Source organism: Colletotrichum orchidophilum, assembly GCF_001831195.1.
Source record: "Colletotrichum orchidophilum strain IMI 309357 chromosome Unknown Scaffold_159.1, whole genome shotgun sequence".
Taxonomy (NCBI): Eukaryota; Fungi; Ascomycota; class Sordariomycetes; order Glomerellales; family Glomerellaceae; genus Colletotrichum; species Colletotrichum orchidophilum.
Genome location: NW_019173115.1, coordinates 1 through 24,306, shown reverse-complemented (window position 1 = coordinate 24,306; position 24,306 = coordinate 1). Strand labels below are relative to the sequence as shown.

The following is a 24,306-nucleotide window of genomic DNA, read 5'->3' as shown; positions in this document are numbered from 1 at the left end:
GCGAACAGTGGCATCCCAGCCATCTACGCATATCATAGTGACCACACCACTTTCATCTCACAAGCTTATCCAATAACCGACGAAACTATCGTCCGATTGCCTCATGCCATTCTCGTTCCCTTTGGAGAACTCCCTTGTCCTCGACACAGATCTTCTTGTTAAACTCCTTGTACTTATCCATACGACACACCAAGCTTTGAAGAACCCGGTGGTTCTCCTCCTGGGGAAGGTCCGTTAAGGCGATGGCCGCCGCCATGTGTCTGGTAAATCGATTAAAGTGAGGACCCTGGTAACGCATTGGTTCAGGGTTGAACCCCTCGTGGACAAGGTGACTGTAGGCCAGTCCAAACCGGTCTCCATACCCAGGGATCGTTTGATGGGCGGGGGCTGACCAGTCAAAATTGTTCCAGAATATACATGTCTCATCGTTGGGCTTTCGCAGCTTGTGCTCTTGTACAAAAGAATCTGCCATTTCAGCCAATTGCCATCGATACATGATGAACGCTGCGATGTCGATATATCGACGGACACGCCGCTTCTTGGGTTCGATCCCGTGCTTAACTGCATCGGTCAGCATGGTGCTGAGTCCCACGCCCCAACCTCTATTCCAGTCTCCCGGGCATGTCTCAAGGAATAGCTGAGCCATCTTGCGGACATCGCCGGTGATCATGGCTCTCGTCATGGTCTCCCACGGATTTGCAGAGCAAAGAACGCCTCCTGTAGGTCCAGGCTGCGCTGTGACGGTCTTGCCGGTGTTGCTCGGGTGAGGGTCCAGGTATAGCTTCTTTGTCGAGTCTCGGGCGTATGGGACATCGACGAGCTGGTTCCACCGGTCTTTGAAGTGACCCGGCGGGATACCCAACGGGATGCCCGTTCGCTCATGCCAAACCCCCTCCCATTCGTCATCTTGAGCGCTGAATGTGAAGTTTTGCTTATCCCAAAACCTAGTGACGTCGCTGCGGCAGATGTCGATAATTGACCTGGTGTATGCGTTGAACGTGACAACTTGGTTGTCGTTCGGATCCTCAGGTTGCATCGCAACGCCGTTTGTAGACGTCAACGACTTGATGACCGTGCTTGCGAAAACGGAGCCACATGCACCCTCTCTGATGCTGTGAGAGTCATGCCACGCATTGGACTCGTTTTCCTGATCGGCAGCCGCCATCGCGGTGGCGTTGAGAGTAAGAATCATGACCGCAGTTGGTAAACTTTGGACCAGGTCCAGAAGAAAAGAGGGCGTGACAGAGAGTGTGAGAGAAGCACACAAGATAACCGAGGCCTAAAAAAGGCTGGATCGTAGCCCGAGATTGCGCAATGGTGTAAATATAAAAGAGAGGAGGGGGAGGAATTGGTACTAGAACGACTAGATAATGTCTAAGTTTTCTCATCTATGGATGAGGCCATTGAGGTTAACTGTGAACCTGGATGAGGAGGAGGTTTAATCATAGACCCTGATGTCTCGAGGTTTATCTTAAAAAGTGCTAACCAGCAATTAGTGGATGCTGTAAGCGTGTTATACATGGATATACAATACTAAGTAATTGGCCCTAATGAGAGATAGGAGTAGGCGCAGAGATCATGTTCATGAGTCGTTTTACATCGAGGGCAAAAAATAAAAAGGTCCGGCTATGACTCGCTGAAGGTCGTCAATCACACCCGTCCGGCCAACCCCCGGCCCCGACACCGTGTAACCCAAACGCCCGTTCCCGGACGGTCGACAACACCCCTCTCGCGAAACATCGTACCAGACCCCTCTTCTGTCGGCCCCCCTACGCTCCATAGAGACGCTGCCCAGGTGCCGCACAGCATCTTCACAGTCTGGTCTCATCCGACCTTGATCTTGCGGCACCAGTCCCGTCCATGCGCGACCTGCCAGTTGCAAAGCTGCACCTCCATGACGATACCGACGAACCCGGCAATGCAGATTCCGCCACTGTCGCTGACGCTCGTCGCGCTCAAGCTAAACTCCCTGTCCTCGCTCGGCACCTTTTCCATAATCTCTGCAAACGTGTTGACGTACACCGCGCCCCCCAACAGACCCTCCCAAAACACGATCAAAAACACCACGTACACTGACGGGATGAAGTCGAACAGGGCGTGGCAGGTCAGCAGCACGAGGTTGACGATCTGCAGCAGCGAGGGCAGGTAGAGGCGGTGGATCCGGTAGAACGGTGTCGAGGACCGCGAGATGAAGACGCCTAGCTGGTACAGGAACCCGTACATTGGATAGAACTCGCGGAACTCCTTGAACGGTGACGACGAGAGCGGGAAGAGCAGCGTCGGTGCGACGCCTTGATTGATGGTGTACTCGGCAATGTACACCAGCAGTAACGGCAGCATGTACGGGAAGAAGAGCGACTTTGCCCTCTTCAAGTTGTGCTCGAAGCTGTGCGCATCCGCGTGCTGCACCGAGTATGCCGTCGAGGTGGTTGCAGGGCCCGGCGCCAGTAGAGCCGATGACGCCGCGTTCTGCGACAGCTCCTCGACATCCTCCTCTTCCAAGTCCTGCTCCGAAACGACTGTGTACTCCTTCCGTCCCCCCTTGAGCGGCCCCTTTGGCAATATGATGAAGAAGCTCACAAACATGATGGAGGGCAAGCAGGCGGAGAACAATAGGCTGTTGCGCACGCTGAACCCCCACCAGTCCGTCAGCACCACGTATAGACCCGCCCCGACCAGACCCGCCGCGCCCGTCCCGCTACCCCAGCCTGCGAGGCTCATGGGGCCGTAGTAATGCGTCAGCCCGAGGAAGCTGAGCTCGCCACCGCCGGAGCTGAGGCTGGCGATGACGACGCCGACCATTTTTACGGCGACGGACTTTGTGGGCGGCGTGAGGGCGACGAGCAGCATGCCTGAGCACGACAGGGCGATTAGGACCAGGACGCGCAGCGAGTAGGGCACTCGATGGATGAAGTAGGGGGCGATCAGTTTCGTGAAGAAGGAGGGGAGGACGTCGGCGAGGAGGACGACGCCTTTCGGGACCGACGAACCGACGAGGTCTTGGGCGGCGGATAGAATGATTACGTAGAGAACATTGTTGATGAGGCCTATCCTACACGTCAGCACACAAACAGACCTTAAGAAAGAAGCTAAGAAGCGTACCGAGAAGCCAAAAGGCCACGATAACCTGGGTATCAGCATGGCGAACGAGGGCAGATAAGCGGGCGCGGTACGTCGCCCAGGACGACGACGGTGATCCAGGCATGGGAAGAAGGCCGGAGGACGAAGGCGATCGGCCGGTCATATTTCCCTACAGCACTGTTCTCGACTCCAGAGAAAAGACGGCATCGAGAGAAGGGCGGTCAAAACGTCTCGTTGCGATGGAGAGGTCGTTCGTCGGAGGTTTAGGTACTGCCTAGGTAGGTTTGGGGCGCGGCATCCAATGGTTTCGACCGTCGGACATCGGTCACAAGATAACCGCTGTCTCAGTGCAGCGTTGGACCGGGGTGCGCCGGCCACGTGCAGCGCAGCCAACCAAAATCTCGCGATAAGGTAACCGAAGAGAGAAAGGCCTGGGAGCCCCGTCCAAGCCACGCGACTCAGACAATGCGCCGTGACGTCGTCGCGTTAATTGAGTTGCTGTTGACTCGGGAAAAACAGCTTTTGGGTGGAATTGGGTTGCAACCGCAAAAGCAAGGAGAGGCAATGTAACAAGCAATTTTTCGATTATTCTAGCCTCTATCCGTATTGCAGGGTGGAAATCGGGTATCTCCTATCTCGTGCATCATGAGCATCCATCTGCTCGGTAGATTCACTCTCTGCGACATGTAAGCGCCCAACAACGATCAACGCCGACTCTTTCTCCTCAACTACCTCATGTGGCGTGATCACATTTCTCCGTGATTTTGACAAGAGACTCATGAGTGGCATCACAGAGCCGGTCCTTCCCAAGCGTCCCTATTCAACTTCATCAAATAGGACTGCTTGTGGGGGAACGCCACTTCTCGTTCTTTAGCAAAGCCGGCGTATTGAAGATGTTGCAGGAATCTGTGACGGAAAAAGTTAGCTCGCCGCCATCTCTGAAAGCTGGATTCAAGGGTTTCACCTCGCATTGTCAATCCGCGGCTCCAAGCAGACATTCATCGTGCGATAATCATCGGTAAGGCACCAGTGGACCAAGCTGGTCAGCCACGCCGGCACCCGTCCCCGCGCCCACTCCTCGCCGACAAAGACGTGGATCCCACGGTCGTAGTCCCCGGCATCGCTACCCAGCTTCTGGCCCAGAATGTCCTCCTTGACCCAGTAAATCTCAAAGTATCCAAATGGCACCCCGTCCCACATGCCGATCACGGGGAACGAATGCTTGGAGCTGAGTGCGTTGCTCAAAAAGTCTGGCGAGTAGTCTCCCCAGAACTTCTTGACCCGCGGGTTCGCCAACCAGGACTGTAGCAAGGCTGTGTCAGACAAGCTGGCGAGGTTGCTGTTCTCGACGGGCTTGGGGCCTACGGGTCCGAGGTAGGGAACGGGATATTGTGTAAGTGACGCCACGCGGAACGACAGGTACTGCCCGACGCTTGGGATGTAGCGGGAGTAAAACACTTCTCCCATCCGGCCTGGCTTCCGGCGGATGGGATGGCGCACACCGTTCGTGACCGTGTACATCAAGGGCGCTGGTGGATAGTACGTTGGGAGGTGTGAGCTCGAATAGAACGGGCCAATGGGGAAGTTCGGTGTCGTGACCGTGGACATGGGCGGTGGTCCTCCAGGGAGGTCAGAATCGAAACGGCCCCCCGTAGACTGGTGCGGTGAGTGTACGGGCGTGTGGTGCTTCGAGTGGATAGACTCGGTTCGAGCAGGTGAAGTAGGTCGGCTCCCGTCTGGCGATTCTGGGGTTGTGGATGAGGCGCTGGTGCGCTGCAGAGTGAACAAGAAAAGCCGGCCTGGTATCTGCCAAAACATGCGCCGTGAGACAAACATCTGCGACCATTCCTCGCCGTTATCCTTGAGGTTCGTTCCTACCGCCGAGTCCAAGGACGCAATCAGGCCCATGCGCTCCAGCTTTGGTATGAGGTTCCTTCCGCGCAATACCCCGTCACGCTTGATATTGATGCGCCACTCGCCCTTGGGTCGTGCTTCTTCGGGGGTCAGTCTCGATGCATCGGTCGTCATGTATGGCGACGGCTGAGGTTGATGAAAGTACCAGTAGAGCGTGATCCAGAGCATCATGGCGATCTGACGGGTTGGGCTGGCGGCGGGCTTGAACTCGGTGCTCGAAGGCTGCGACATCGACGAGATGAAGAGGCTGTCGCTCTGCAGTGTAGGCTGTTTGAAGCTGTGTATGTGTCGCCGGCGGGCATGGGCGCGGTCCTCCTCCCCCTGCTCACCGTCGACATGGTCCACGTCGAGTTTTTCATCCTCGGTTTTGAGCACAATGGTCCAGCCGATGGGGAATGGGTTGTTGTGCGTGTTGAGGTCGTGGGACTTGAAAAAGAGGCCAGCAAAGACGGGTGTGACTGTGAACTTCTGTCCGTCTGGTAGATGGATGATTTGGGGGGCCATGGGCGCTGGGTGGAGCTGCCGCACCACGTCTACCTTGGTAGCCCGAGCTTTAGCTTCTGGTGGAGGGGAACGGGATGGAGGGCAAGGCAAGGCAAGGCGGGGTTCCAGTACCTAGGTAGGGACACGGTGAAGGAGGACAGACAAGAGAGGAAGGCGTCTTCAGTGTCCAATCGGGCGAGGGCAGTGTTCGTGGTTGTTCGAGATACGCCTGGTCGAGGAGAATGGCGGGGTAGATCAGCTGTCAGAGTGATATCGAGCGGTCGTCTTTTGTACTCGATCGTCGGACGAGGGCTAAGATGTCCCCAGGTTGATGCAAAGGTATCGTCAGATCTGGGGATGGATTCTAGTACCCCTTCTCGAACGCCAAAGCAGCCATTCAGTGACGCGCCATATGGAAGGTAGCGAGATTCTGACAAACAGAGCCCTGTTGGTTGGGTGGTGGTATGATGATGGGTTAACCAAGTGGGGTGAAGCTTTCCCGTTCGCGTCTGTGGCGGGGATGGTGGTGTTGGCCGTACGGTGTCTTTGGCGTCGAGGGGTCAGAGCTCCCTCCCTTCCTCGCTCCCTTGGCCCTGCTGTGCTGGGGCCGATTTGGCACGTGGTGGGCCGTGGCAGCGGTTGAAAGCGGAGCATCTCGGTGAAGCCGACCCGTCCCGCCTCAGCAAGCCTTACCGGCATACACCGAACTTGGTGCCCGGTCACCCGATGGAGCTCGATAGCATGGGAAAATGTTTCCTCAGACATCTGCTGATCGGTGTCCCCGCGATTCCTTAAGGAGAAAATGCCACTTCACCGCACGACAAGTCTCCTGACACCAGACGACCTCTTCTCATTGTAAAGCACGCAATCGTCGGATTTCTGTCTCTTCAATGAGATGGTCAAGCCCTCTCAAAATCACGCGGCGGTGTCATAGGAAGAGGATGGAAAGCCCCTCAGCTCTTGATGTCCTAGGATATGCTCGCTTCAATCATGCTCGAATTGTAGCTATTATTTGTATTCATACAGGGGTATCGCACTTGGAAATGTTCTAAGGACTTGCTATGATGCAGTCTTGCCCTCACTCCCATCATCAGATTTTTCCTTCTTCTTGTCGTCCTTACGTTTATGCTCTGTACGCTCTTCTTCCTCTGCGTCGTCTTCATCTTCGTCGCTCTTGCGTCTCCCCTTCTTCTCTTTGTCCAGAACTTCCATTACTCCCTCGCCGCCAAGATCCTTTGTTTCGTCCCAGTCAACGTCGTACTCAGTCGCCACGAACCTGACCTCTCGGCGCAAGGAGTTGGCTTCGTGAACAAGCGCCTCCCACGCAGACGGGTCGAAACCGCGCTCCTGGTAAAGCGCCTGCTGTCGCTTGGAGACGGTGATGTTTAAAGCCGCCTTGTAGCTGAGATCCTTGCTGATGTATAGGAACCACAGGTAACCGCCCATGATGGTCGTTAAGCCAGCCAGGTACGTCACCGGCTCGACGAGGTCCCAGCCGGCATCGGTGTGGAAGGTGACATAATACACGACTCCCCACCAACCGGCGAGGAGGCCGAAGCCTCCCTGTGCCATGCGATGCGCTCCACGGTGCGCAAGCGTGTCACATTCTTGCTTGAGCTTCGCCAACTCCTCGACGCGACGAGACATCCTCCGCAATCGAACGCGCATGTAGTATGTGCGGTCATTGAAGCTCGGCACAGCTACCCGCAACTCCTGCTTGTAACCCTCTATGCCAATCGAAAACTCTCGGCCGCGAGCGGCGTCCCGGATGAAGTCGCCCACTTCGGTACTGCTGCTCCATCTGACCCAATTAGTATCGTCGTGATCCTTCTTCGGGCCCTTGTGGCCGAGACCCGAATATGAAGCGACGTTGCCCTCTTTCTTCTGCGATGCGCTCTTGTCCTGTTCCTGTTTGCCATCCTGGTGGTCTGCCTCTGCTCGGAAGTATATCTTGGGGATCCGTTCTCGACGACCATCGTCGATAGGCGGGATTTCGGCCTGTAGTAGTCTCTCAAGGTAGGACAGTGGCTGCTGAGGGTGTACAAGGAGGGCGAGCGGGGCGATTTGATCCCTGTCGTCGTCTTCCTCGGGAATCTGCGTGTTGCGTGTCTGTTCAGCGTGAAAGGGCAACGGCAAAATGAGCTTCAACAGCCTCGTTGGTGTTGTGAGGAGTCGTCCTAGCTAATAGTAAGTAAAGATGCATTGCAGGTGTGCTCGGTTGCAGGGCGCATTGGGCTAGCATACCGCGAGTCTTATCGCCGTTTGTGGGATCTTTGGACGACTCTCGTTGCTCAACCTCGTCTCCAGCACGGTGCCATGGTCTTTCCTCTTGCTTTCTCAAAGCGATCTGCTCATCACGCTCTAGCTTCTCCCTCTCCTCCTCCTTGCTCATGTCATCCTGGTTGGGCTTCTTGGCCTTGGCATCATCGGGGTCGTTTTGACGGTTTGTGGAGAGCCCAAACGCCCGTTTGTTCACCGGGATCTTTCTTGGGACAATGCCGAGCCCGGCTGGGCGGAAAGCTTGACGCAGAGGACCATGCTTAGGTCCGAAGCTGGAAGGGAGTTGCAGGCATACGCGACGGAACGCGTAGCTCATTTCGATGTCTGTTGCTGGATTGGACTGTTTGTGGTTCAGTCAACTAAAAAGACGCATTTCTATTATTTGGGGAAACCGGCAGTATCTTTATGACGGCGGCAGCAGCAGAGGGAGCTCTGCTGAGCCAAGTATCGCGCCTGCCGACAGCTCTTAGCTGGAACCTCACCACACTGCCATGACGTCAATGGATGATGACTGTCACGTGTGCAGGGTGGCTGAGCTTCCAGTAGCGCCAGCTCCAGCTCCAGCTCCAGTTTCCTTGGCAAATTGCTCCAGCTGAGCTCCATGATATCTCCACCCTGGTCTCGCCTAGAGCTTAATTAGTCGCTCCTCACATCATCATCAGCACCGTACCCCAATTTCCGTGGGAGCTAGCTTCATCACTCCAATCCTAGGTATCTGCATGTTGTGCCACGCTTGCGGCATGCAAACCTGGTTTCCGGACATGAGGTCTTGGCGAACAGCTGGAGGTCCTGCAGCTTCGCCTACATCATCAAGGGATGGCACTTCACGAGGTCATGCATCAAATGACAAAGGCCTTGTGGGAAACTTCGATCCGTTCACCATTCACCATGCCCGGGAATCTCCTATAGCCCAGCCCTATCAGCTAATGAACCGCCATTTCACACCTTCCCATCTCTCTCTCCTCCGAACTCGGACTCCGTAGCCCTGGCCATCATCTACGGGCTTGACCGCAGCTCCCGTCATCAAACATCCCGCTGCTTGGGGCACCTTCACCGTCTGCTCCATGTTCCCGTCAAGAGGCACAACGTCAAACCCTAGCAACAGAGACGCCACGAAGCCAAGGTTCTCTGCAAACGCAAAGTTGCGTCCCGGACACAGGTGCCTCCCACCGCCAAAGGGTATGAAGGCCGCTCTCTTCATCTTCTCGGCCTCGGAATTTTCCTTTCCTGTCTTCACGACGAACCTGTCCGGATCAAACGACTCGTGATCCTGTCCCCACGCTTTCTCCAAGCTATGACTAACTTGGGCGGACATCTGCACGTTGCAACCCTTCTTGAGGAGGTATGACCTTCCATTCCCATCCGAAATCGTCGTGTCCTCCAAGACGCGTCTGTTGCCCATTCCCTTGTTCGATATCCGAATCGCCTCGCGATAACAGCGCACGAGCAATGGACAACGTTCGTCAAGGGTACCAATATCAAGTGTGACTTCTCCGTTGCCCCCATGTTGCGCCACCGGCAGGAGTTCGTCCCTGAGACGGGCTACCAATTCGGGACGACTGAAGACGTGCACCATGAACCAGAACAAAGTCGGGATGGTGTTGGACGTGGCCACATGCAGCAGCGCAACCTCAAATACCCCGACTTCCTTGCCCGGGATGCCGTGATTCCGCAGGACGTTGGCGCGGTTCTTGACGATCTGCGATGCATCCTTGTGCGAATCGCCGTCGCTTCCGTAGTATTCGCCCAGCGCTGCTTGGAGCCGTTCTCTCGCCTGGAAGCATCTGCGCGCCGTGATGGACGGCGCTACGCCGAGCATCAACACCGGCAGGTCAGATTCGAAGATCCTGTGTTTGCATGAGGTCATGTCATTGATGCCAAGGGTGTCCAATTCCACTCACCAGGTGTCCTTCATCAAGCTTGCATCCTTCTTCAACGGATTCCCGGGCCCGTACAATGCTTCTGTCGTCGCCATTGTCATCAAGTCCCGCATCCACACCCAAAAATTGGTCGTCTCGTAAGCTTCATTCCCATTGCAGAGGTCGTCCAACGCATCAGACACATAGGAGAGGGCGGCGGCATTCATCCGATGCAGATTATCTGCGGCCATACCGACATGGATACCCTCAAAGAACTCGGGCAACAAGGTGCTATCTTGAATGATCTTGAGGGTCTCGTTGTTGAAACCAAGCTCTCTCTGCGCGAACTCCACCGCGAATGGCTCGAACGACAGGTTTCGATTCCGATAGACGGCCTGGATCAGTATTGGGTCCCAGATGCCATAAACTTTGCCATTCAAAATAGGCAGCGTCGCGATCGCCATATTCCGGCGCCTACGACCACGTCAACACGACGACACTCGTCTACGTTTTCTGAGTGCACCAAGACTTACTCCAAGACCTTGAAATACCGGCTTTGGTGCTGTATCATTCCGATCAAATGACCGATGATAGGGATCCTAGGCTTCATCGTCGGCGGCTCGCGACCGTCAACGTGAGGTGACGAAAACTTGTGAACGAGGATCGCAAAGACGATGACAATGACCAGCGTGGCATATGACGAAGTCGACTTTTGCAAATCCTCGACCAGGAAGGTCAGGAAGCTTTCTGCCTTGGCTGTGCCGTCACTCGCCATGTTCCCGAGTCCCTCGCCGACTTGGCTTGCCATCTTTCCTGGCTGTGGGTTGGGTGATGCTAGTGGAGACCGGCTTATTGCTCACCAAACTGCAGAACAACCGAGGAGACCAGAAGGAGAGTCGTTTCCGTCGTAGGTGCCGAAGGGATGTCGTGAGGGATGTCGTCCTTACATATCAGCTCGACAAGAACGCCCATAACGTGGCCGCGCTACGCAGGGCCGGGACAAGATCAAAGATCAATGCCTCTTTGGGCTCAAGAGAAGATTCTCCGCCATCCTTTGCGGGCGGCGCCTGTCAGAAATTAGCGTCAATCCTCCTTGAAGGGCTATCCCATGGGTGGACGATTCGACGAGGGACTTCGCTAACAAACCGGTTCATCAAGGCAGCTGGCAGGCTAAAATCGCTTGCAAATTTGAACTCTCGGTCTCCAATCAGGACATAGACAACACGTTTGGCTGTAAGGGGGAGTTGAACTGTTGCGCTAATAGGGTCTGAAAGATTGAGAATGCCAGGACGGGGCGCCGGCTCTCCTCTTTTTTTTTTTGAGACAACCCATCTCACCCAGGCCTGGACTAACTATGTACCTTGGGCAAATGGGAGCTCTCTTCTGGCATTCGAACATGGGGACAAAACTCGGTGATGGGACGAAGCTTGCAAGCCACCACATAGGCAATGCTACTGTTTTGCAACATGACAGGTTTGGCAATATGTCCTCGGTCCTTGACAAGACGAACAGCAGGATTAAAATCACTTGAGTCATCCTTCCACAATCCGTTGGGGCAATTATCCTTACTCCACTCGGCTTTGTGTGATTTTCGAGCAAGTCGAGCGTATGCTCGTTATTTTCCATTCGAGGTGTGATGAAGAGCGTTGGACGTCTGAGTAAGGATGCAAGCTCCAAGCACTCGTTAAAGCTTTGTGAGAAATCCGATCTGGCCAATCGCGATGATGTGGGGACGGGGAGGGACATTTCGAGCTAGATACGGATAATTGAGGGAAACATAAGCCCCGCATGTAAGCTGCAAGGCACAGCTCAAATGTCAGCATCTCAGGGAGTAGTAACCGGTCATTTGTGAGATCAGACGCAGCCAGATCAAGCAGTTAGGACTTTGTGCGTTGAGAATATTCGCTGAGGATTTGCCTTACAAAATATGTCATTATCAAGTTGGAATAAGATCAAAAGTAGGAGATGCAGATTTAGACTTCTCCCTGTTGGTAGAAATCCCTCTCCATCTCTCATACACACACAAAGTCAGGGAAGAGTTGTGAGCAACATCAATTATCCCATTTGCTACAAAATACCAGGTTGAGGAGGTAAAGACGAGGAAAATGCACTACAGGCTACATCAAAGCATGCGGGAATTTACAAACAAATCACATTGCTCTTAGGGCCTTAGGATTCTCAGATTTTAGGTCAAAGAAATAGTCCAGTCATTACTGCACGAAGACTTTGCGCAAACTCCTTGTTTCCACCAAGTCGCATGAACTGCCGTTAACTGTGGTACTTTCTTAGGATGCTACTCGATTGGGCACCAACCACAATGAGGCCGGAATCCTTCCATGCCGCTTAGAACTCTGAGTCCGTTAGGGCACGTGGGGATCTCCTCTCCAGTGATCTCATCAATGATCCAGATGCGTTCTGCGCAAGGGAATCGTCGCTCATAGTAGTACATCGCAACCCGACACCGAAGGCATCTTTCCGTGCAGCAGTAGAGAATGCACATCTTTGCTAGTTATCCTCCAGTGGAAGTTGAGCTGTAAGAAACTGTTTTTTTCGATTTGTATGTGGTGTTGGAATCTTAGCTGCTGTTTGGGCTTTCTGTTTGTGCTCTCTGTTTTTGCATGTGCCTTAGGAGAAAAGCCTCTATATAATGCACTGGGCCTCAAACGCCTCGATGAGTCCGATGACTTGGATATAACGTATGTAAACTTCAGACTTGTAGCCCTGGGTGTCCTGAGACAATCAAAGTCAATGGGCTTCAAAGGAAGGTGGTGTGTAAAACAAGTCCATTGGCAACCGCACGTTCGTACGGGATAGTCGATGCCTTTTATCATGAAATAAAGGAATTCATTGTGAATCACTGGTCTTTCTGGACAGCTCGATCACCACACTGCAATGCTGGCTTTTTCCTGTACAGCTGTGACTGTAAATATTCTAAATCCATACCCTGGCACTTTTCTAGTCATTTCCCATTTGAATTGTGGTTTTCAAAATCTGGGTTTGTACTCTCCATATTCAGCGAATTTCAATACAGCATAGAATCAAGTTGACATCGATGGGAGATTACCTGTGACGAACGCCTCCCAAGGAACGATTTCCCCCTAATGTAATCGAAAGTAGTTTTCCAGGCCCTAACGGAGGTACGAATCTGTAACGCAACGGATTTGGCTACTCGTGCCGTACACCGCCTAGGTCTACGTCAATATTATGCCTCCACTCACTTGATTAATTTAGCCGCATGAAATTTCAAAATACGCGCAATCCAAAGGATATCCACAGAGACATCGGGTAGTATGATGCCCATAAATAATCGCACCCCTTTAGTAAGCCTCTCAAGCTCAAGCTCGTGCAGTAGTGAGTGTTACAGTGACATCTGATTACACACTCGCGGAGAATCATGCCACCCTATAAGCCTACGCCACAAGAACAGCCATGAAAATGCAGCAATCTGTGGAAATACTTGCTGGTAAGACTATACCGAGAGTTTACTGAATGTGAGAGTACCATGTCTGCTCTCTCTAGATTAGGCTTGGACGCCGTTGGGGGTTAGGTCATCAATGTCTTTCGTCGTTACATGTCGGCTGGGCATCTCGGCAAATGAGCTCATGGCTCTGCTTCTATTTAAGCTACCTTACTTGCAAGACTTGTATTAGACTCTTAAGGTCAAAGTTCTTAAGGTCACCGAATCAGGTCATCGCTTTCCTTCGCCAATGTACTCGCAGCATCATATGAACATGCCCAAAAGTCTCATTCTTCTTGCCATTGCCAGCGCGTCACTTTCTGTTGTTCTGGAACATAACTTCAATCTGCACTTACCAAGCCACTGACTAGTATGGGCTGGGAAGCCTACTTCCCGTCTCGCAGCTTTCAGCATATGGATAGAAGGATGCCTGCATCGGGCCGACTAGGAGGTTGGTTAGCTAAACGAGTACTTCAATCAACTTCTCTCTAATATAGGAGAACGAACCGGGTACATGCCCTTATACCGAGTGAGAGCCAACACGTAAGACAGGGCTACCCTCGATCTGAATCACGAGGCTGCAAACAGAACCTTTCCTGAACCGACCGAAACCGTCCCAAACCCGAAGACTGACCACGTCTTCATAGGCCGAGGCTTTTACCTCTTGTCCGGGAATCTGTCGGCGGGGGTGCCCTTCGTGTGATGTCTCAAATTCAAGCCTTTGAACAAGGCCAAGACTGTCGCTCAGGCTCACTTGCTGGCTCAGACTTTGCAAGGGGACTGTGTCGACTTGGTTAAGGATGTTCGACTTGTCAATGTCGAGCTGGGAAACGATACAATACGCCGAAGCCGCGAGCAAAGAGATTGATTTCGAACACTCCAATACAAGTGAACCTGCATTGTTCCCTGAAGCCTTGATTGAGTTCAAAGCACCTGTATGGGCGCCTGCAGGGCCCGTACAGCTAGGGATGCTAAACAATTCAGCAATGAGGAATGCGTCGTCTCAATGTACTGAGCATACATACTCTGGCGGCTTTTATCCAAGACGTACTATTAATCCCGGAGATCTCACAAGTAAAACGTATTTGCGCAAGAACATGACCTTGAGAACGGTTGGTATCCGAGCAGTAACGTCTGTAGACTGTCGGGTTGGATCATGTTTTAGTATGGAACAGGTCAAAACCTCGCCAGTGCGATTTTGTCGAATTGGCATCTTTTTAGACTGAGACAAACTCCTTTGCAAAGTAAGTTTGAACCATCGGTTTGACTTGGGCGATGCTTTAAAATTGCCACACAAATATAATCATGTCCAGCCTGGACTGAGCAACGCCGTCGAGAGTGCACTCTGGGCCATTGACTGGCTGTTTCTGGTACCTCATTCGGAATACGGAGACTACATTTCCATCGCCGAGAATGTTATAGATATAACAAAATACAACCCCGTTGGCCCATTGGGGGGTCTTCAGATAGCAAACAAAGTTCATCCAATTTCATAGTCAGTGCGTTCTATTCACCTTGAAAGCAGGTTGTCACTTCAATATTTGATCGAATCGCGGGGGAAGCTAAAAAACCTCGGACGGAATTGCGCGAGCAAGATTTCGAATTCAGGAACAGTCGCGCATCCTGGTATGTATTTCATTGAATATGGCAAGGTTTGTTGCTATTAGGATTCGTGATCACACACGTCATGCTGCACAAAATGAATGGCTTGCATGCCTACCCGTGTCCGAGGAAGAGGTTTGAGGCTCAGAGAAATATGAGCTTATATGATAATTATCGCGGTCTAGACCGCATTACTTCCGGAGTTCTTCCCAGAGTACGCTTGGGGTCAACTGTTGTAGATAAGTGTCGCAGCGCCACGTGTGCCGCTGCCCAGCAAACTAATACCGCCAGATACCGCTTATTATAAAATGACCGTTTTGTAAGCCTATCCTATGTAACATATATGTAATTACACTCCTTTAAAGGGATTGATTTTATTTAAATCAAACTATCCACCATTATATATATTTTCTACTTAACACCCCGTGTCAGGTGCCCGGCCTGACAATCTGACTGGGGTGGGGGTTCGTCCACCAGGGCCCTTCTGGGATATAAAAGGGGATGAGGGCACGGACTACAGACTATCCGTACCTTGAGAAGGGCAGATTCGATCGTTTGTCACAATACGTGATTGGATGGGTCGCCTGATCAAGTACTTCTGTATCCCAACGAATATCTAACATTGACTTCCTCTTGATGTGCCATATGTCTGCAATACTGAGGAACTGATAATCAATTCAATTCAAGAAGCTCAAAGGTCTTCCTAGGCGCGAAAGTTCTTCCAAGATTTATCCGCAATATTAGCTCCCAGGCTCTTATATAAATACTAGCTAGAAAGTGGAATCTTTGATGGGTTAAAATCGACGCGAATAGAGCTACGGTACCAGCGAGATCTAGAGAAGGATAGATAGTATAGTAGCTACAGGGCGGGATCTAGAGGAAGAGAGGGAAGAGAGGGAAGAGAGGGAAGAGAGGGAAGAGCGGTGTACTACAGAGTCGATCGTCTCAGCCCCGGTCCTCTACACCATGCGCGCTTAGGGATATCTACTCCAAGAAGTATGCCTTTCCTACGATGGCATTGAACATAGAAACGTATTCTTTAAAAGGATTTGCACGTGAATACAAATTTGAGGTTGTTGATAAGTTGTGCCCCAGATTTCCCACATAATCCTTCAAGATTTCTGCGCGAAACCCATCTTATGCCTCATTTGCCTCTTCAGCAGGTTGAACCGGTGTTGCAAGCTTTCCTGCACTGGGCCTCGAATTCTTTTGGGTCAAGGCCTTGGAATTCGATGAACTGCCCGTTGTTGTTGTATATAGCATGGCATCTCTAAAGTGACAAATCAGCCTAGTCCAAAATGGCGAGTGGGATTGGCTTGTCATGGTTAACCTACGCCGTTTTCAAAAGTGCTTGGCGGTCCAACGGCATCACCAGGGATGTCGTGGAATATGCCGGCGCTTGCATAATTGTCACAAGCTATTTTGTTACATTTAACCTCGTCTGTATCGCACACACAGCTGGTGTATGTTTGTGCCATAACCCTATTGAAACTTAGCAGGACGCACTTCGGAAGGACGGAAAGACATACGCAAAAGGCAGAATAATAATGGCGAGGATCTGGGAGAACTGCATTTTCCTTGAACGAATGTTTCTGGGATTACGAATGGGTGACTGTAGGATGATGACAAGATGGTGCCAATGAGGGATGCGAGACCTCAGTATTTATCAATGACAGATGCAACGGTAACAGGTCAAAATGACTGATTCGTGAAGGGGATCCCAGACTGACTAACTATCAACGCGGTATCAGACCAACGTTCAGCTACCCTGACAGGTAGCGATGGGGCGCGGTGAATGCCACCACTTACCGCCTTTTGGCCAATCGGAGAGCTCCATTCAGAAATCGCCCAAGTATCCGTACAGTATTTTGACAAATTCCAATTTCTCCCCTCCACACTCACCGCCCTAATCACCAATGAATTAAGTTGTTACCTGAATCCCTCATATAATATACTCTGGCAACACCGTAGAAACGAGTCAAACTGGGACTTGCGCTAGCCCGTGCTCCCGTTGTCTTACCAGAGATTTGACCAATATGAGCCTTCTCTCAGGCCATTAAGCTCAAAATGTTGTGGAGATCAGCGGACGTAGTTCTGGTACTGAATCCAGCTTAACGCAATCTCAAGTTTTGACGAGTTTCTACGGTAGGTTAAAGGAGCATAGGAGGCTCTGCTAGAGGACTTCCCATTCAAGCTATTAACCATTATAAGAGGCCGCTGCTAAGCCTGAAGGCTTGCGAGCTCTTCCAGCGCATGATAGTAATGCTCAAAGGCTTATTTCTTCTCTATGTTCAGGTCTAGTACTAGCCTATTAAGTTCAAGCCAAGTGCTATCTCGTGATCCTCGTTCCGAGTTGGTTCCCCGATAATAGATGAACCGTCTCCATTCTGCCCCTTGCACGACTCAAGATCGGCGGAGTTCCCAAAGCTTCGAGAATGAAGCAAACTCCATTCGCGTCTCAGACAAATTCAAGACTAATCCCGCCGGCAACTATCGAGCTGCATGTAAGGGGTATGAGGCACCCCCTCCGCAAAGTTCCGCAGGACAATTTCGTCTTGTACCGAAACCGGTACCGATGAAGCATCTTCTTCGCTTGTGGCTACAGAGTGTCCTACCATACAGACTACCTTTGCTGAATCGCTCTCCAATCCTCCTGGTCTGGCTCTGTTTTCCATTCGCTCAACACTCTGTGTCGTTCACATTCATTTCTTCAGTGCTGTCCTTCCGGTACTCCCTTCATCCACCATGCACTACTATTCAACTTCTACCATCGCTCTTCTTCTCGTCGCGGCCGGTGCCGCAAAGTGCCGCAAAGTGCCCTGTCCAGTTCGATGGCAGGATCCCAGCAAATTTCACACTCGCCGACTTTGACACCTCGGCGAGTCCTTTCAACAGTGCCTTTGTCTTTGGCAAGGGATGTTTCACGAAAGGCCAGCGACGTTGTCACAGTTCCTACCGGCCTGTCATCACTGGTATACAACACATAGAAATTGTGTTATTTCAGCATTTAATCTATCCCTCCTAGCTCGACGGCCCGTCGAATAACCCTTTCCAAGTAAATATCGACGATAGATCCATTTTCGCGCCTACCGAGAGAAATGTGCAAACTGGCTTCCGCCGGGCAGAAACGCTGCCCATGAGCAACAATGGCACCGATACTTCTACGTCCGGCATCAAGACGGTCCATTGGAGCACGATGACGGACCCAAAGAAGCTGCTCAACGTGACCCACGAATAACAAATGATCTTTTTGGGGAGCGCCATCTTCTGCTCAAATCAATTTGCCTTAATGTACGGCGATCTCATCGGCATTCGCCCCGTGGACCCGGATATTTTCCACTTGTTTAGCAACTCCAACACCAACCCATCGCCGGACGTCTACAACACGAAATTCACCGAGTGCGTCTTCCACAACTTTGCGCTGACTTTGGACTTCAGTAAGAAGTGGATAAGCGCCTGCGTGTGCCGTTTGATGACTTCTGTTGACATTTGCCATCGCAGCTTGACCCAGGTGTCCTACTCCCAAGGAAGTGCTCCTCTCGTCGCTCAAGGCCAGCTCAATGAGAAGGACATCTCGGGACAGGGATCGTTCCACTTCAGCGTCTTGAAGAAGTCGATTAACGGCACCGGTGACCTGACCAAGTCCGGCTTCCACGAGTCTGGAATCAACGAAGGCGTTATCTTTGTTTCAATCTTCGAGGAGGACAGTATCGATGGCTGTATGACGTTGTCTCTTTGAAATATAGAAATAGCAGCACCCATAGAACACATTCGAATTCTGGCACAGGCAAATCCTCAGATTCGATCTTCTGATACATAGAATGTGGCTTCCAAGTCTGACTGGTCTCAATCTTAGACATATTTAGTGCAGCGTTGCACTCGAGTGTCAAATCCAAACGATAGTGATGTCGAGCCCGCTCCAGCAGCCGTCAGTGCAAACACGCGTTACCCCATCCACCCGCAAAACAAATGATCGCGTTTTCGAACCACCAACTTCAAATCTTTCACTGGAGCTCCTCCAGAACCTCTCTGGCCGCCCTCTGACCCGCCAACACTGCGCCCTCCATGTACCCATAGTGCTTCGTCGAGGTCTCCGTGCCAGCCCAGTAAATGGCCCCGACCGGCTTCCTGACCCATTCGCCCAGAAGCGTCCACATTCCCGGCGCCGGCGTCGCCATCGGGCACCCGAGAGCCCAGTCCTCCTCCATCATGGTGTGGAAGAAGAAGTCTTCTGGATCGAGTGCCTCCTGCCCGAACGCGGACGCGAAGCCGGCGAGGGCGACTGCTCGTTTCTGGTCCTTGCTGAAACTGATAAACTCCCGCGCCTTGGTGCCGGCGATGAACCCCATGAGCTTGGCGGGGGACCCGGACTGGGGTGTCGCATCGTAGGTCACGCTGAGGAAGCCGGTCGGGTTGGTGCTCTCTCCCCTCAGGCCCCGTTCCCTCCAGAAAGGGGTCTTGTAGGTTGCGAAGACTTTCATGTAGGCTCCCATTGGCATGTGCTGGAGGAGCGTCGTCTTCTCTACCGGTAACCTGGGCTCGAAGTCGATCTTGAGGATATGCGCTGGCGGGATGGCGGAGATGACTCGTCGTGACCGATATGTTCCCTTTGGCGTCCGGATGGTTGCCAGGCTCTCGGTGTATGCGATGCCGCATACCGGCTCCTCAAAGCGGATGCCCCCCTCTCCGAGATGTTTCCTGAGCTTCTCGGCAATCACCTGTCCTCCACCTTTCATAAAATGTTGTTGGGCTCCATTTTCGCTGCTGAGACCTGACGTGAGACTGCCTACGCCCTTGAAGAAGAACATGGCGTGGAGCATTGAGATGCAAGACGTATTCTGACCGATGGTTATCTCGAATGCCATGTTGCTCAGATCGATATTAGCCTGTGTCCATGCTTGCTTCTTCAACCACTCATGCACCGTCACACGGTCGAGCTCCTCCGCATTGGGTGTCTGCCACGGTTCTTCCATGTTGACCGTCTCACACAATTTCTCGAACCGACGCACGAACAAGCCCGCATCGAGGACTTCCCACGGCTTCAGCGGCGGTATCAGACCACCATAGCCTCTTGCTTTGCCGCGGTAGGCCAAGACAATCTTGCCCTGGTTGGGTGGTTTGCACAACGGCACCTCGAATTCCTTTGCCAGGCCGTACATGAGATCTTGCTTGTCACCCAGGAAAGATGCCCCGACGTCCCAGTAATCGCCATTGCCCAGGGGGATCGTCTTCGCGCGCCCGCCGACGCGATCACGCGCCTCGAGCACAATAACCTTCTTCCCGGAGTCTTTCAGGAGTCTTGCCGCCGCGAGGCCGGAGTAGCCGGCGCCTATCACTACGCAGTCGTACGTTGGCATATCATCTGGGATGTTATCCGCCGCGGGTTTGCCCATCTTTGCGAGTGTTGCTGTGAGATTGGGAAGTTCAATCTCTTGACGGGCCCCCAAATTTCGACATGAGGTGGAGAAAAGAAAGTTTAGAGATTCGTCACGGGTATGAATTCCCAGTTGTTCACCTGGCCCGTCTTTCGTCTGCACTCAAGTACTCATCCGCTCGTCCGATTGTTGCATGGATCTGTCAGCGGGAAGTTGTCACGTGGCTGTCTCGCGCTGATAAAGAGAGTTGGAGGGCAGTCAGCCACCCCTCGATTGGGACCAATCACAATCCTTCGCAGTCTCTCCTGGATCACTTTGTCTTCTTTCGCCCTGGCCTGGTTGTTCGAGATTGAGCTGTCGCGCATATGGCTGATTGGTCACTAATAATGGTTTACCTAGGAACAGGGATTGGCTTTCATGATAATCTATACGCCTCACCACTATGAAAGTATGAACTGTTGGATATTGACGGCGTCCCTGAGAATTTCCAAACATGAACGGAGAAGGACGAATACTGTAAGCCCAACGGTATACTCTTCCTCAACCTTGATCTCAGCAAACCACCATGACGGCTGGGCACAGCCGTGAAACCAGACACTCTCCCCAGAACTGCAATAGTCGCAACGAAAGGCTCCATCAGCTCCTCAATAGACTATGCATCACAGATGCATGAAGCGCTTCCAATTGTGGCTGTGGAAACCATAGCATCGTAAAATGAGATCAGATGGGTTGCTGACATAGGTCCTGGGCTTCATATCAGTGCCGTAGAGAGATCTTCCACAGATCTCATTGGAGTACCGCCATCATCCTTGGCTGGCTCAGTATTTGTTTCTTTTGCAGGCGTTTCCGTCCATTCGTGCAACTCATCCTTGCTCTGATACGGGACGGGGGCTTTGTTCGTCTGGGGCTTCTCCTGGTCGACCTTGCAATGCTCAGACGCAGCCTTGCATCCGCAGATGCCCTCGCAGACAGGTTCCATAATGTTCTCGGATAATTTCCTTGATACGACAGGCATCTTGAACCCGATGCATTTCTTGAAGCACGAAAGATGGTCACCATGACCCTCATGACCCTTATGGCCCTTGTGGCCCTTGTGGCCCTTGTGGCCCTTGTGGCCCTTTGCCGTAGAAGAAGAGGAGCGTGTGCCGTTCCTCTTTCCTAAGCTTTTGAGAGACTCCATCTCCCCAGGCGGCAGATACTTGGCGAGGTCTTTTACGCAGCGCTGCCACTCTAACGGCCGTTCGCGCTTGGTGGTTTCTCCTGCCGGTGGCATGACGTGCGTATGAGTCGGCCGTGTTTTGCGATGGTATTTCATGGTGCAGGACCACTGTGTCCAGGGTCTAAATTTGTCCTTCTCGTCTTCTTGTTCGTTATTCCCTCCTGTGGACGGCGGAATGTTGGTGGTGTTGAGCGCCGTGGGTATCTGGGCAGAGGCTGTGGCTACGGCAGTTTTGGTGGGAATCGCGATAGCAGCCGCGGTGGCCAGAAAGACTGCGAATTGAAGAATCGTATGTTTCATTGTGGAACTTTCCTGAGGTATTCTAGATGTGTTGTGCAGAGAAAGAGAAGGCAAAGCTCCCGTGAAGGACGACCCAGGCACATTGGAGTTCCTTTTATACATGTCTAGTTTATGATGCTATTGTGTAGAAGGACCACGTAAGGCCTGAATTAATCCGAGCCATCTTAGCAAGCTGACCCCGTGTTTGAAGTCGAGAGTCCCATCAATCTTCTAACCATGCGTAAGTGAGGCATCATAAGGTTCTGTGTCGACAAGTCGAAGGATTCTGCCATATGCGCGTTGTATGAACATCGGGTGAGGGCAAACGAAGTGATCAGCTCAAATGGGCCGTGCTGGATGTCTTTCAAATGAATTGTGAGTACTGCTGACATGGGATGGTTTAGTGTTCCGTGTTTGCTGAGTTTTCTTCCTACGAAGTTGGGGAATACGGCTTCCCTTTGTCGTATCTAATATCAATCACTTACTCTGGGAATGTAAGTCAGCATTTTGATTATGCATTGGCGGCATGCAACTAGGAAGTTTCTGGAGAAGTCCTCGTCGTTTAGACCCTGGACGACCCCGTACTGAAGAGAGGGGTAGGTTTTGAGGCACGAGAATGTCGATGGCTTGCCGATATAGGACTAAAATAACAATTGAACCCGTGAAAGGGGAATGGCCGTGCGACTGATTTGGACCCCCCTGTGGTTGTTATTGTCCATGAATTCGCCTTGGGCCCTCGGGTATGCAGCATGAAGACGCCTCCACCCTGGAGTCAGTTCGACAACCGACGTCTCTATCGTACACCTGTTAAGATCCTGGCAACGAGCCACAACGAGATCTTACGGCAGCAAATGCCAACGGCCACGTTCCACTTCGAACACACGCTTGTTCTAGCAGCTCACGTCTGTTCCTCACCTGCGCCGTCATCCATCTCCTCGTCACCTTCTTCACCAGCATCGTCATCTTCATCGTCATCATCATCGTCGTCATCGTCGTCGTCGTCGTCATCACTCGACCCCGAGCCCTCGCTCTCTCCCTCACTTCCAGGGTCATAGTCCTCTTCGTCTTCATCCTCTTCCTCCTGAAGTGCCTGCTCAGCCTCGAGATGGGCCTTTTCAAGCTCCGTCATGCCGTTAGCGTCGGCGTCTCCATTCGCACCCGCATCAGCGTCTGCGCCCTTCTTCTTGAGGTTCTCAGTCAGCTCCATCTTCGCCTTCCTCTGTTCCGCCATGCTGCGGTCCTGCAGCCCATGACGCTTGACGTAGGACTCGTCGATGCCACCGTAGTCTTCCTGGTCCAGCATGCCGAACTCAATCTCCTCAGTGGCGTCGCCTTCGGTGAAGACCTCGACCACGATGTTGAACGTGCGCTGCAGGACGCTCGTGTAGCTCATGGCCACGATGCGATCGATAGGCAGAAAGACCAGAGGCTTCTTGAAGCCGTAGAGAATGCCGTTGGGAAGGAAAAAGAGGTATCCGTCCTTGGACCCGCGGAAAGCCTTGACGTGCACCGCCTTCTCGTTCGGTCTGTGCGGCTGGCGGACGAGACTGTGGAAGATGTTGGGGTCGGCTGCAACAATTTCGGCAGTGTTGCCAGCGGAGCTGAGGTGTGTCGTCAGTGCCCAATCGAAGAGGCCACGGTAGGTGTCGGAGACTGCTGATGCAGCGTTCGCTTTAGGGCCGCCGATGGTGCCCGGCTTGGGCGGTGTAGCGGGCACTGTGAATACCAAAGCCTCCTTCTCCGGTGAGGTTTTCGTCGGGAGGCACGTTCCTCGGGGAAAGAGGACGTAGTTGTGCTGCACCTGGGTCTTCTCGGGCACGGGGAGGTAAAAGAGGTATTCTGGAGCGCAAGTTAGTTTGGCTGCGAGTTCGCTGGGGTGTAGAAGACGCACCAATGTCATCCCAGGCGTAGATGATGCCCTCGACGGGTGCGGTGGTATTCGGCGCCCGGGCATACAGGTAATTCGCTGTGAAGCAGAGCTCGTACTTCTTGCGCTGGGGTACGGAGACGGAAATCTCCTTGATCTCGAGAAGAACTTCATCATCGGCAGCGTTTCCGGTTCCCGTAGTTTTTGGCACATGTTTCACAGCCGCGCCGTTCGTGTTCGACGCCTTGAAACCGTTCGTCGGGCCCTCGTCTGTCCGTCTGCGTTTTGATGCCGGCTCGGGTCCGTTGATCTGCTCGTGAACAAAGGTCGCGATGTTGTTGAACAATGCGACTCGATCCGGTGTGTCTGAATGGTCGATTATTAGCATTTCGAAATCGGTAAGCAAAATCTAGGCAATTGGAACAGGTCGTCGTACTGGCAGCCTTCTGAATGCCCTGGAGAATGTCGGGCCGCGACAGGAAGACGGCTTCCAGCCGCTGGCTGTCGAGGCCGGCGACCATTTTCGTATATAATTAATTTCTTGTTTGAAGCTTCGGCCTATAATTGATAATGATTTGGGGGGCCGGCAGCTGATTCGACAAGTTTAGGTGGAGGGAATCGTCGCTGGAACTATGGCGAAAATTGTTGATTAATTTTTCTCGGTTGACGCGACGTTGACCAAAAGAATGGGATGTGACGTGTTGAAGATGGCCGCTGGTCACTGAAGTGGCCGTTCCTGGTGCGCTGCGGCACGGACTTACATAAGGCGTTGGTTCTCATTCGTTGGTCAGGAACAAAGAGGTTATGTTTGTGGTTGGTGACGTCGGTCTGAGGGTCTGTTTGACGCCGTGATACATTCTGCAAGGGAGCAAAGCGGTTTGCTGCTTTTT

The 24,306-nt window shown here is 52.5% G+C and overlaps 10 protein-coding genes across 10 annotated transcripts; 1 reads left to right on the top strand and 9 right to left on the bottom strand.

The window, feature by feature from the left end:
• Positions 1 to 85: 85 nt before the first annotated feature.
• CORC01_12599 (uncharacterized protein) lies at positions 86 to 1,165 on the bottom strand (the record flags this gene model as incomplete). Its single annotated transcript, XM_022624219.1, has 1 exon — positions 86 to 1,165. The coding sequence occupies one exon, from the start codon at positions 1,163 to 1,165 to the stop codon at positions 86 to 88; it is 1,080 nt and encodes a 359-aa protein (XP_022469255.1).
• A 659-nt stretch (positions 1,166 to 1,824) lies between these two features.
• On the bottom strand, positions 1,825 to 3,244 carry CORC01_12598 (uncharacterized protein; the record flags this gene model as incomplete). Its single annotated transcript, XM_022624218.1, has 2 exons — positions 1,825 to 3,047; positions 3,103 to 3,244. The coding sequence occupies 2 exons, from the start codon at positions 3,242 to 3,244 to the stop codon at positions 1,825 to 1,827; spliced, it is 1,365 nt and encodes a 454-aa protein (XP_022469254.1).
• Positions 3,245 to 4,041: 797 nt separating this feature from the next.
• Positions 4,042 to 5,499, bottom strand: CORC01_12597 (uncharacterized protein; the record flags this gene model as incomplete). Its single annotated transcript, XM_022624217.1, has 1 exon — positions 4,042 to 5,499. One exon carries the CDS (start codon positions 5,497 to 5,499, stop codon positions 4,042 to 4,044), a length of 1,458 nt encoding a protein of 485 aa, XP_022469253.1.
• A 1,038-nt stretch (positions 5,500 to 6,537) lies between these two features.
• Positions 6,538 to 8,074, bottom strand: CORC01_12596 (uncharacterized protein; the record flags this gene model as incomplete). The annotated part of the gene is made up of 2 exons (XM_022624216.1): positions 6,538 to 7,655; positions 7,723 to 8,074. 2 exons carry the CDS (start codon positions 8,072 to 8,074, stop codon positions 6,538 to 6,540), a joined length of 1,470 nt encoding a protein of 489 aa, XP_022469252.1.
• Positions 8,075 to 8,677: 603 nt separating this feature from the next.
• CORC01_12595 (uncharacterized protein) lies at positions 8,678 to 10,392 on the bottom strand (the record flags this gene model as incomplete). Its single annotated transcript, XM_022624215.1, has 3 exons — positions 8,678 to 9,605; positions 9,660 to 10,091; positions 10,151 to 10,392. 3 exons carry the CDS (start codon positions 10,390 to 10,392, stop codon positions 8,678 to 8,680), a joined length of 1,602 nt encoding a protein of 533 aa, XP_022469251.1.
• Positions 10,393 to 15,832: 5,440 nt separating this feature from the next.
• On the bottom strand, positions 15,833 to 16,154 carry CORC01_12594 (uncharacterized protein; the record flags this gene model as incomplete). The annotated part of the gene is made up of 2 exons (XM_022624214.1): positions 15,833 to 15,946; positions 16,011 to 16,154. 2 exons carry the CDS (start codon positions 16,152 to 16,154, stop codon positions 15,833 to 15,835), a joined length of 258 nt encoding a protein of 85 aa, XP_022469250.1.
• A 1,811-nt stretch (positions 16,155 to 17,965) lies between these two features.
• Positions 17,966 to 18,415, top strand: CORC01_12593 (uncharacterized protein; the record flags this gene model as incomplete). The annotated part of the gene is made up of 1 exon (XM_022624213.1): positions 17,966 to 18,415. The coding sequence occupies one exon, from the start codon at positions 17,966 to 17,968 to the stop codon at positions 18,413 to 18,415; it is 450 nt and encodes a 149-aa protein (XP_022469249.1).
• A 265-nt stretch (positions 18,416 to 18,680) lies between these two features.
• CORC01_12592 (flavin containing amine oxidoreductase) lies at positions 18,681 to 20,069 on the bottom strand (the record flags this gene model as incomplete). The annotated part of the gene is made up of 1 exon (XM_022624212.1): positions 18,681 to 20,069. The coding sequence occupies one exon, from the start codon at positions 20,067 to 20,069 to the stop codon at positions 18,681 to 18,683; it is 1,389 nt and encodes a 462-aa protein (XP_022469248.1).
• A 733-nt stretch (positions 20,070 to 20,802) lies between these two features.
• On the bottom strand, positions 20,803 to 21,570 carry CORC01_12591 (uncharacterized protein; the record flags this gene model as incomplete). The annotated part of the gene is made up of 1 exon (XM_022624211.1): positions 20,803 to 21,570. The coding sequence occupies one exon, from the start codon at positions 21,568 to 21,570 to the stop codon at positions 20,803 to 20,805; it is 768 nt and encodes a 255-aa protein (XP_022469247.1).
• Positions 21,571 to 22,447: 877 nt separating this feature from the next.
• On the bottom strand, positions 22,448 to 23,937 carry CORC01_12590 (uncharacterized protein; the record flags this gene model as incomplete). The annotated part of the gene is made up of 3 exons (XM_022624210.1): positions 22,448 to 23,388; positions 23,441 to 23,782; positions 23,853 to 23,937. 3 exons carry the CDS (start codon positions 23,935 to 23,937, stop codon positions 22,448 to 22,450), a joined length of 1,368 nt encoding a protein of 455 aa, XP_022469246.1.
• Positions 23,938 to 24,306: the final 369 nt, after the last annotated feature.